Raw genomic sequence first — 11,733 nt, forward strand, 5'->3', positions numbered from 1 at the left:
CTGAGAACTCAAATAAGATAAAAGCATTTTAAGGTATTTATTCCCCCTCTCCCCCCCAGAATCTGCATTTACTTACTTGTTCTCATTTGTGGAATCATATCGGGGAAATGGATCATGGTCATTATCGTTAAAATCGTAGCTAGCCTCTGGATCCTAAAGAGACAACAGCAATAACGCTTAGCATTGTTAAGAAAGCAGCACTTCCTGAGCTTTCTCCCCCTATCCCATTCCTGTCCTGGCCGATAGCTCGGAAGTCTGCATTTCAGAGCTTCTGGGCCAGTGGCTGATTATTTATTAAACCTATAAACCAGGCAGAGTCAGAAAAGGGAGCCAGCATCCAATTCTCAGTGAATGTTACCAAACTGATAGCTCATAGAAGCTCATGGAATATCAGAACCATGAGGAATCAGTTTAGTTAGTTCAACCACCTCATTTTTCAGATGAGAAAACTGAGGCCCAGAGAAATTGAATAATTTGACTAAGCGATATAGAGCTAGTTAGTGACACTTTGACATTCATCTCTCGAATGAATATAGGTGCAAAGAAATGGCTGTGGGGCGGGGCTTAGGTCCACAGTGATCTCCTTCAGCCTCCCCAGTTACACAAAATAAACAGGGAATTTAGTTAAAGAGACTGTACTTGAAATTCAAGGTAAGCTTCCAGGTCCGACCCCCTTTTCCAACCAGATCACTACACCTAAACATCTTCCACGTAAGAATTCTATCTCCACTGCTGCCACTTCTCTACATTTTCCATGTCTTTTAATAATTCCTACTTTCCAATCATCTTTGTTATCTCTTCTTTCCTTTCCTTTGCACTTTAGCTGAGGAATGTTGGGTGAATGGACAGGATGAGAGAGAAAAAAAAGGGACACTCTTAAAGATGAAACACCGATCCAAAGGCCTAAGATACTATGGAAAGCTTCGTAAACAATTAAGTAAATAGTTTTCATTTACTTATTTCCCATTTCGAATAAGCTTTTCTTTCCTCAGCTGGTCATTGTTGCGCTGTGTAGTGTACACTTTGAATTGGCCTGAAAGGAATCCCATTGACGTAACTTCGTGTGATAGATCCTGACCCATCAGGGATGCGAGGAGGAAGGCGGTGAGAATGATCTCAGCCATCAGGCTGGATCTGATGGCTTTCATACCACCAATGTCGTGTAGTCCCGGGTCTGAATGGCTTTTAATAAAGGAGTTGGTGTAGGTGCCTTTCCCCAACCCCAGTGCACATACTTTTGGACAATCCTTGGCTCCACGAGATTCTTTCAATGCCAAATGACACAAAAAAAGTTCCCATGGGCTGGCAGAGAGGTGAGGGAATTGGCAAAGTCTTGGCCCGCCCTTCCCAGGGCCAGCATCCGAGCAGCCTCCTGCCTGAGGAAGGACAAGCCCTAACTATGTGTCCGTGTAGACAGCTCCCGAAGCCGTAAGTCAGGAGAAGGCCCAGACTCACGTAATTGGCGTAGATGTCCGTGTGATTCCACTCCAAGCCATCATCCAGTACAGTGATAACAACTCCTTTGCCCGTGATGCCTTTTTGCCAAACAGGTATCACATGGAGATCCAACTTGGGCAGGGAGGCGGTTGTCCTCGTGTCTCGCTAGTAAGGAAAAACAAAGAAGAATTAGGGCAATCAGGGCTTGAGTGTTGCACAAGGAGAACTGCCTCTACCGTCTGGAGACCCATCTTTCCTAGTCCTGAGGTCAGTGTACGCTTCAGAAGAAGGCGAGTAGGTGAAATAAACAATGTTGAGGGTAGGGCCAAGTGAATCGTAAGAGTGCTGCTCTTTTCCCAATTGTTCCAATGGAAGATCACTCAAAAGGACGAATCACCCTGTGCCCCTTCTCTTTGAGCTATACGGCTTTGAAGAAGAAACTTGTCCCTGAGTTTCTTTCACTTATAATGACATGCTCGAGCTTTCTATCTACCTGAGCTTTGTTTGCTTTCCTGTGTTTCCATCTTCCCCCAGATCCTAAGCCTCAGTTGCCACAGTGAACCTACTTTATATCGTCTGGTTCAGTCACTTGTGGATATTTTCATAAGTTTTCTGAAAGAAAAAGCAGAACCTGGAATGCCCAGGAGGCTGTGGTCTCACCAGGACTTGCAATTTAATTGCCTATTTACAAATGTGAGTGATTTAGGGAGCAAGTATCTGTGAGAGGAGATTTGGAGTTTTCTTTTCCGGATAACTTTTCTGATCATTACCGTGTAGGGGAGAAGAGCTGGACAGCAAGAAACACAGATACGAGCATATTCCCAAGCGTTTGCCATGAGTACTGTTTTGGAGGCTTTAACTTGCAAGACATGACTCTTCTGCACTTACTCCAGATAAGCTTCAGAAGATGGAAAGGCAACAGGCCCTCCTCTCATAGCAGCTAAAGATCTGTGTTTCACTCTTACCTAGTAAAACAGAAGATCCAGATCTTGGAAGGTCCCATCAGCCCTAGTCTCTAGGTAACTAGCTCTCCGCCGAATTCTCCATCATTAAAAAAAAATCCATTGTGCAGCTGTAACAAAATAAATAACCAAGGTCCCACACAGTCCTTCTGTAAGTACTCACCAAGTACCACTGCTGATTCCACATTGGATCATTGAAGAGATTTAGTGCTGAGTCTCCTAGACTTGAACGTTTCCTTCTCTCTTTTTCATACTGCTGTTCAGCCCATATCACCTACAAAGAGTTGTACAGCAAGAAAATCAACAAATAGCCACTGCTGTGTAATCACTTTCCCTCCAGCTAGCTCCAGTCCCCTCCCCCCAGAGTTCAAGAAGCTACACCGTATTTTCCTTTGACTACAGATCAAACCGGCAGCTCTGTGAGAAGAAGGGACTGCCCACTGGGGAGATGACCATTTCCTTCCTTACAGTAAAATGTACTTTTGGGGGGAGGAGAAGCAGTCAGTGAAGGGATGATTCCCTCCAATTATTTACACAGTAATCACAGTGGAAGTAAAAATTCAGCCTGCTCTTATCAGCAAAGGGACCATAATACCCAGTTTTACATTGAGGGTACAGGGCTGTGTAGCTGAAAACTTGTCCATTTTCATGGACTGAGTCAACAAGCTAGGGGATCCCAGAGACTGCTGCTCTGGTGCTCTGACAGCTTAATTCCTCTTTCTTTACACATAAAAGGCAGAAACTGCAAATGTTACACCAGACAAGAAAGGAGCTATGTCTTTGCTAATCTGAAACTCTGGCTCCCCTGTGCTTCAGCCTCTTGCTTAAGAGTATTTCATCTGAGAAACAGGTCCAGGGGGACTGATGAGCCCTACTGACCATCAACACTTACCATTAATTTGGTCTCATGTATTATGCAGAGAGATTAGACAGTACAAAAAATTACCTGCCCCACATTTATGGCATAATGCTATTGTTACACTTGGGGCCCTGAGAGGGTGAGGGGCTGCCTTGTGGTTATATTCATTATGAAAGAATACCCTGCTCTTATTTTGCGGGGCAACATGACTGTTTCCTACCCAAAACATATCCTCTCTGTTGTACACGTGATAGTCGAGTACGTGGTGGGATATTGTTACTGTGAGAATACTTATGAGTCAGACCCAAAAATAAAAACTGAAAAATAATTTGCAGCTAAAGGATAAAACCATCCACTAAGACTGTCGTGAATTTTTCAATTGGAAAATATACTGCAAACGTATTATAAATATTGGGAAGAACTTGAGAGCTAGAAATTAGTCACTATAATTTATTTTTAAAGTGCCTGTGTTTTCAAGCTTAATTGTTTTGGCTTAAAATACCTCAATGCTTGGAATATATTGCCTGCATCTGAGTCGGTTGTTGAAAGCTGGCTGCTGGGAGCAAGTACTAATTTTTGAGGGAGAGAGTAACTTACAGTTGGAGATTTCATTAATAGTCTTATAGCGGATTGCTGCATTCAGAGGGCTAATTTGAAAGGATATTATTCCCCATTAAAAAGAAAGCTATAAAATGGCAATCAAAAGCAATTAAAAAAATGGAATATAAGAAGAGGCACTCTGCCATCTGATCAGATAAACATCCAATTGTTGGAAATAGTGTTACGATCAGTGTCATTGACTCCAAATCCCATCGTTAAGCTGTACAAGAGCAGACCAAATGGAGCAGAACAAATTGGTGGTATCTTTCTATTATGTATATAGTAGGTTTCATATACTTAATTGTAAATAATCCTTTTGATTTGGAAAGAGCATTAAAGATTAACTAATCCAACCTTCCACTGCAAGCTTCTCTGGGTTCTAGAATTTTTCCTATAATTAAATTATTCTGGGGATAATTTTTATACGATCATGCAGACTTCTTTTTTTATGAAGTTATGTTAGAGAAGAAATTCTTAGCTCTTCTTCATTATTCCTTGAGATTTCTCCTCCAAATCAACTATTGAGGAAATACCTAAAGAATGGTATTGAGGCATCTGTTCATTTTAGTGAGATTCTTTGAGTAATAATAACAGTTCGGTATAATCCACTCTGTCCAACTTTCTGGTATGAAGATGAGAAGGGACATCAGTTTGACTTCCTGGTGCCTTAAGGTCAGGCACGCATTTAGTAAACAAGGAAATCGCTCTCTTGTTTTGTCAAAGGACTAAGCCTAGCCAGAGTCTGGAAAGTGGTCCTGCTTTTCAGAGCCCACAGACAATAAGCCATCTGCCTTGGGATGATGAAGGGAAGACTTCACTGGCAAGAAACTTTTAAAGTAGTGTTCAGGGCTCCTGATTTGATCTTCCACATCTAGCTATTAATTTGAGTAAAAGCTAACAATGCGTATGTATGAGCTGTGGGTTACTGTCAGTGGTCCTGACACAGCATTCTTTGTCTGAGTGTGGTTGCTTTTTTTACATTTGAACACTAGTAACCATCAGGCCCAGTCATTCGCTATCCTCATAATCTATTTTCTTATTTTTAAAAATGTTATTAGTGGCAGAACAAATGAAATAGAAAATTATTTTAAAAAATGGAATAGAAGAAGAGGCACTCTGCCACCTGATCAGATAAACATCCAGTTGTTGGAAATAGTGTTACAATCAGTGTCATTGATTTATGAAGTCCATATACTTTCAACAGTCCTATCACCTTTCTGTCACTTAACTTTTCTTTCTGGGAAGTTGAAAGGATGTGTTCTAGTTCTCACAAAGCTTCCAGAATTCTCTAGATTGTCCTAGGCAACAGAAGTCATATATACAAATATCAGGGCAGCCAGGGTAAATTTCCACCAGTATGGCACATTTTCAAGGAAAGGCAACATTGTGTATACAAATTGCTGTACTCCCAAATACTCAACATTTCTATAGATATGTTTACTGACCTTGAAAACAGACTTCAAAAATCAATAGGTACATTATATATACTTTCAAATTGTCCCCACACTATTTGTCTGTATTTATTCAAGACATTTCCTGCCATCGCCTCATCATTGAACATGTATACAAACCAAGATAAAAAAGAGATCAAATGTTTTAGATCAAACAATATAATACTAATGAAAACATTTGCTTTGTAAAGACATGGATTTAAAGCTCCATCATAAACACTAGTTTCCTATATAACCAAACTAAATAGAAATGACAGAATGTTTTGTTTTTTTTTCAATTAGATTGAAATGTTATTAAAGCAAGGTTCATATATTTCTTTGGCATCCCCACGTTAGATATTATAATGCTTGGTACATAACAGTCATAAAATAAAAGGCTGTTGATTGTTTGTATTGTCAAACGTTTTCATTAGCTCTGTCACTTTATTTTCAATATTCACTTTCATGCTCTTAGACCAAATTTCTGAGCTACTGTTACATATGAGGTCTGACAATTAAGTTCTCGAATTCATCCTAGAAAAAGTGCTACATACCTCATTGCTGAATATCACTACGGTCACCTTCGAAGTACTCCCCTTGGGAAGCTATGCACCAACGCCAGCACCTAGTCCACTCTGCAAAGCAATTTTGGAACTTTTTCTGGAATGGCCATCAGACCTGTCATCGTATTACCCTTACTGTCCCGAATGTCATCAAAATGTCTTCCTTTCAATATTTCCTTTATCTTTGTGTAAAGAAGGAAGTCATTGGGGGCCAGATCAGGTGAGTAGGGAGGGTGTTCCAATACAGTTATTTGTTTACTGGCTAAAAACTCCCTCACAGACAGTGCCATGTGAGCTGGTGCATTGTCGGGATACAAAAACCATGAATTGTTGGCGAAAAGTTCAGGTCATCTAACTTCTTCACGCAGCCTTTTCAGCACTTCCAAACACTTGGTTAACTGTTTGTCCAGTTGATACAAACTCATAATGAATAATCCTGATATCAAAAAATGTTAGCAACATTGTTGCGACAAGTACATGAAGTTAATTGTCAGACTATAAATATCACATATGTATAGTATGTTTTATGATATATATATATATATATATGTAAAATTTAGTTAACCAATCCAATCCATTTATTGTTATGTGCACTTATAACCCTATGGAACTAACAAGAAACACTCCAGATAAATGTGTTCATGGTATAGAAGAATCACATGTGCATGTGCTTTTGCTCTTGTTGGCAATCACAAAGAAAGCAGATAAGTCAGTTACTGGTGTGAAGACTGAGGCACAATACTTACACGATCATCATCAGATAATCTCTTAGTGATATGAAGGGCACTCCTTCGAGACCTTCGAGGATGGTTTTTATGTTTGAGTAAGTAGTGATTTTCGAGTGATCCAATCTATAAGAGAAAAAAAATTAAAATAACAATCCACTTTCCAAAACAAGTATATATGGGTTGGATTGAAACCCAACTAAATTAGAGACAGACAACATTTATTAAATCTATTCCCTGTACTGGAAGTTGATTTTTTTCTTCACGAGGTAGGTACTGCTAGAGACTTCCCTTTCTTGTCAGTGTGTTGAGTGAGATGAGCCTTATGATATCATTGCTTGGGCTCCCAGTCTACTTGGGGGCTGCTGATGCTTCTGTTTCACACATTTCAGAGGAACTACATTTGTTTTTCTATGTGACAATATTGTGTATGTAGACATTATTTTTTTAAAACCTATTTTATCAAATTTACAACTGTGGGACAATAACTTGTGGAAAGCTGGCAAACCCTTTGGGGACAATATAGGGTCAGTGCCACATCCAGATAAAACAATTTGTTGTTGTTATAAAATGTAAGCATTGAATCCATTCTGATGATTGTTATAAGCTAGTAGTGACCACTTGACTTTCCTCTTTAAGGCTTTGGGGGAAAAGTCAGCATACCACATTTCAGACAGGTGTTCTACCATAGAGTGTGTAAACTTCTCCAGGTGACTGGCAACACTTTTGGTCCATTTAGAACTATGTTCGTTATTCTTTTAAACTAGTGTCCCTTTATCCAAAATAGTACTTAATTTGAAGCTACCAGGTTCTCTAAATATCCCGTATTTTTTTTTCTTTCCTAATTAAGAGAAACAATTGACCGTGGGTTGTTTCAGAAGAATTGCATAGTTATCATTATCTAGAGCATTTTTAAATAGAGATGCTTAGGCCCTGCTCAAAGACTGAACCTCAGGGAGTAGTAGATCTGTTAGAAGCTTTAGATGGAGTTGGGAAGAAAGAACCTTAGCCAATAGAAAAGATCACCAATGCTTAGCTCTGTTTGTACTATCACCTGGTTTTGCGTTTGGTTGCCCACCCTCCAATCCTAGCTTTACCCTGAGGTTTTAAGGCGCTCAGGATAGTGATGCTAAACTAGTGTAAACGAAGGGAGAAACAAGCAGAACCAGGAAAGCATTATTAGTCGTTTACAAAGAATTGTTATTTTAAAACTGTTTGTTAGTAATGCCATTTTTACTAGAAATGGCTACAGAAAATATAGCATATGCAAATCATGTGTAAATATAGATAGCTTTCTCCACTATTTTTAAAAGATTCCTTGTGACTATGTCATCCTTCCACGTAGATCCTACCAAGAATACTGACATATTGTTTTTCAGTTTTGGGATTTATGATTTTGAAAGGCAATTCCCATAATGAATGATCCGGTTTTGGATGTATGCCTGGGGCTACTAGGTGAGAAGCGGAAGAGGGATGTTTTTGCTCCTTCCTCCAATCTCCTTCCATGCGCTACTTAGCAGTCCAAAGCATATATATTAGGCTCCCAGTTTTCCTCTCCCACCATAGTACACACACAAGATTTCCAAGATGTCAACAGTACACACCAGGACAATTCCCCACCTACTCCCTCTCTCTTTAGATCCCAACAATTACTTGCAGTTTCCAACTTACTATACTAAGCAGCTTTCTTTGTATCTCCCTGGTTTCCCACAAGCTGTTTTCTGTGCCTGGAGTGCCTTTTCAAATCTCATCATGTTCTCCTGGCAACCTTTGACTCTTTTCCTAAACTCTGTGCAAATATTTCCTCCTTTGTGCTGTCTTCTTTCACCTCTCCCCAAATTTCCTTCCATCTTCAATCCTTCAATCAACAAATATTGAGACACCGGGTACAACGTCTATTACTACCAACTGCATGCAATTGCAATCATTCGTTTCTAAACCAGTCTCCTCCAGATTTTTGATTCTTTGGAAATTTCTTTTCCTCCTATTAGTCCTCAGCCCGCTAACATGGAGCCTGGCACAGAACAAGGTCTGAGCAAAAGCAAGTCTTGGTCTGCTACTGGGACACGGAGAAGTCAATCTGTATTGACTTTCCTGCTTGGCATTTCAAAGACAGTTTGGCTCATAAAGTTGAAGAATGAAGCCTCTGGTAAAGGAAGACGTATTCCCCAGCGTATTATATCTACGGAATCGCCACCGCCCACGCTGATTACTCATCTGTGACTTCAGCCGCGCGTCTCTACCACCACCTCCCGAAAGAACGCGCGCCAAAATGTTTCACAACTCCCTCCTGCCCCGCTTCAACGCACACCAACTTCCAAGGCAAGGGGTGAGGGCTTGATTTTAAGTCAAGGAAAAGGAAAGCTTAGATCAGAACCCAGACACCCTGGAGTTCCTCCGGAATGGCACCGCTAGGCAGCGCCGTCCCACCCTCCACGCCGCCCCCTCGCAATGCCTTAAAGCCCCCTCCCCGGCCCCAGCTATCTATTAACCCAGCTCTCACTTGAACAGGCAACAATTTCCATTACAAACTGAAACCCTAAGGGAAGCTATTACGCATTTGGCTGAGGAACAAGAAAAAAAGAAATCCTCTCCCCAGTCAGTTCTGCAGTTTGACCCTTCAGGGGGGTCTGACCAAGCAAAGTTAGGAAGCTCAGACTTGGGGCTCCCGGTACAGGAGTGGATAGTTGGTTTATGTCTTTTACCCCCCTCTTGTCCCGCCGGCACCCCAGGCCACTGGGCAGACCCCCAGCCTTTGAGTCCCTAGTCCCTGCCGCTGGCGCTCTCCCAACACCCTGGGCGTGCCCCCAAAGGTTGCCCACGGACATCCCCCAAGCCTGCTTAGACCCTTGCATCAGGAGTTGGATCGGATGCTGCCATATTGTAAAAAAGGAAACAGCCGGCTCTTGACGCAGACTGGCTGAATCCCAGGGGACGGAGCTCACTGCCTCTCCCGGGGGCGCTTGGTTGGTAAGAGCCTGCGTGCATCTCAAGTTCGGTGAATAAGCGTGGAAGGATTTTTCTTCCAAACCGCGCGGGAACGGATTTCAATTCCAGAGCGGACAACAGCAAGAATAAGCTCTACCCAGCTGCAGCGGCTTCGTTCTGCCTGGCTGCGCCCAGCCCAAACAATAAATAATGCAAGCCTTCTCTCTCCAAGCGCGTCAGGGGCAAGAGCTGGAGAAAGCTCCTATCCTCTACCACCGAGCTCAGGAGAATGCAACCTGGGGCTCACATTTGGGAGATCGCGCTCCATTCCCGCCAGTCCCCTTGGGCCCCAGAAAGTTTCTTGAAAGTGCAAACTCTTACCTGACCCAAAAGGTCATAGCCCAGCTCCTCCGCTATGGCCGAGGCCGCCTCTGGTCCCCCGGGGATCTCCGCCGCCCATTCGTTTACAAACTGCCTCTTCGCGTTTACACTGTTCAATGCACACCAAGTGCAAAAGAGAGCGAAAGCAGTACATTGCAGAGTCCAGGCTCTTCGCTCCATGGCTCACACGCTCGCTTGCACAGAAGTGGGAAGCACCGGGGGGAAAGAAGCAAGATAGGAGAAAAGCCAGAAAGACTCGCCCTTTTCACCCTCGAGCTCTGGACCGCTTCTCGCTTCTGGTGCTCAGCAAGGAGATAGGAGATACAGCGAGGAGAGGCTGGGCGGCGGCGAGCGCTGAGTGCAGCGCTTTGGTCGCCCGGCTGAGTGGAGCCCCAGCCCTTCCCAGCCCGAATGGAAATGAGTGTTTACACGTCAAATCGACGAAAGCCATCTCTTGACGTCAGATCTACCTGGACTAAGATCTGGATGGTATTCCCGGCGGGGTGGAGAAGCGGGTAAAATAAGCAGGGAGGGATTAAGAAAAGGAAGGACCCGATTGCTGGGATCAGTTAACTCTGTTCCTGTCGGATCGTAAATTCTGTCGCTGTGATAAACACCTTCACTTCTCCAAGGGAAGTGCCCCCATTTGAATATAACCACCAAGAACCAAAGGCTGGCGGTGCAGCACACTTCCCCTCCTTTCTTTCCGTTTTCTTTCTCTCTCTCGTGTGTGGAAAGGAGGGAGAAGGATTCCTATAATGGCTCTGTGGATATCAGCACGGGCTGTGAAGAACAGGGCTCTGAAGTCTTTCAGATCTGACAGGCTGGGAGGGCAGAGGAGGAAAGCTTCTACTCCCCAGAAACGGAATTAAATTGCCTAAGGGAAGGCGTACGTCTGGAATACAACGTTAAAGCAATACTTTTAAAAAATGTATTTTTAACCATCCAAACCACCTTAAGTTAGCAAGTTTATTTCCTTCTCCCCTCTGATTCTCAATCTCAGTCAAACAGTGTTTAAAATTCTGTTCCAGATATTGCAGAGCCCGACGCCTCCCACTTTACAGTGCTTATCAGAAACACGATTAATCATGTGATTTTTTTAAACAGAAATATATTGTCTTTATTCATCAACAAGGGGGTCTAGGGACTCAAATGCTATTGTGTTGATTCGCGGAGAGAAAGAGCAGTTTTCATTAACTCTGAACTTTCCATTTTCCCCTCAGTACAGCTCTTCACTTTGGTGTTGAACTGAAGCGGTGCTAGTACTTTCCCTTAAAACGCACAATGTCTCTTTGTGGAAGAATGCTTTTCCGTGGGAAGAGAATAAGCAGATGATACCTTTTCCCCTCTGCCCTCTTCGAGGGAAATGAGTTTAGTCTTTGGTGGCGGAGCCTGTTCGGAGCCTGAGGGTGGAAGCTGGCGGGAAATGCCCGGGGGTGTAGTATTCAGCACCGGGGGATGGACAGCGCCACACACGCTCGTGGTGGGAGCTGCCCTTCCTTCCGCGCCGCGAGGACCGCCGCTCTCCGGCAACTGGCCAGCACCAAGCTGTTTTTCTTTTGTCCTGTACCTTCCGCCTTTTTAAAATAGAAAATAGGAAATTGACCGCAAGGGAGAAGTGTGGTTAGGTTCGTGACTACGTATATAGAGCTCTCGGGAAACGTGTTGGACACAGCCCAAAAGTAAAATTGCAGGGGATTAAAAGTCTCATCTGCGAGAGGTTTTTTTTTTTTTTTTTCTTTTTTCTTTTTCTAAGCTCCCAACCACCTGGGGGCGCAGACTCTTCTACAGAAAGAGGAGAAAGGGGTAAGATTGGGAAGAAGGTGTATGAGTTTGTGGAGAAAGAAA

At 42.9% G+C, this 11,733-nt stretch overlaps 1 protein-coding gene across 1 annotated transcript in view; it reads right to left on the reverse strand.

The window, feature by feature from the left end:
* Positions 1 to 10,303, reverse strand: part of PCSK1 (proprotein convertase subtilisin/kexin type 1) — a 36,446-nt gene extending 26,143 nt beyond the window's left edge. Inside the window, exons 1-5 of the mRNA XM_033111006.1 lie at positions 9,886 to 10,303; positions 6,598 to 6,702; positions 2,563 to 2,673; positions 1,456 to 1,602; positions 77 to 153 (exon numbers count right to left, since the gene is read on the reverse strand). Coding sequence (XP_032966897.1) covers positions 77 to 153; positions 1,456 to 1,602; positions 2,563 to 2,673; positions 6,598 to 6,702; positions 9,886 to 10,065 — 620 coding nt within the window. The 5' untranslated portion in view covers positions 10,066 to 10,303. The remainder of the gene's footprint in view (positions 1 to 76; positions 154 to 1,455; positions 1,603 to 2,562; positions 2,674 to 6,597; positions 6,703 to 9,885) is intronic.
* Between the last annotated feature and the right edge of the window lie 1,430 nt (positions 10,304 to 11,733).

Source organism: Rhinolophus ferrumequinum, chromosome 7, assembly GCF_004115265.2.
Source record: "Rhinolophus ferrumequinum isolate MPI-CBG mRhiFer1 chromosome 7, mRhiFer1_v1.p, whole genome shotgun sequence".
NCBI classification, from domain to species: Eukaryota; Metazoa; Chordata; class Mammalia; order Chiroptera; family Rhinolophidae; genus Rhinolophus; species Rhinolophus ferrumequinum.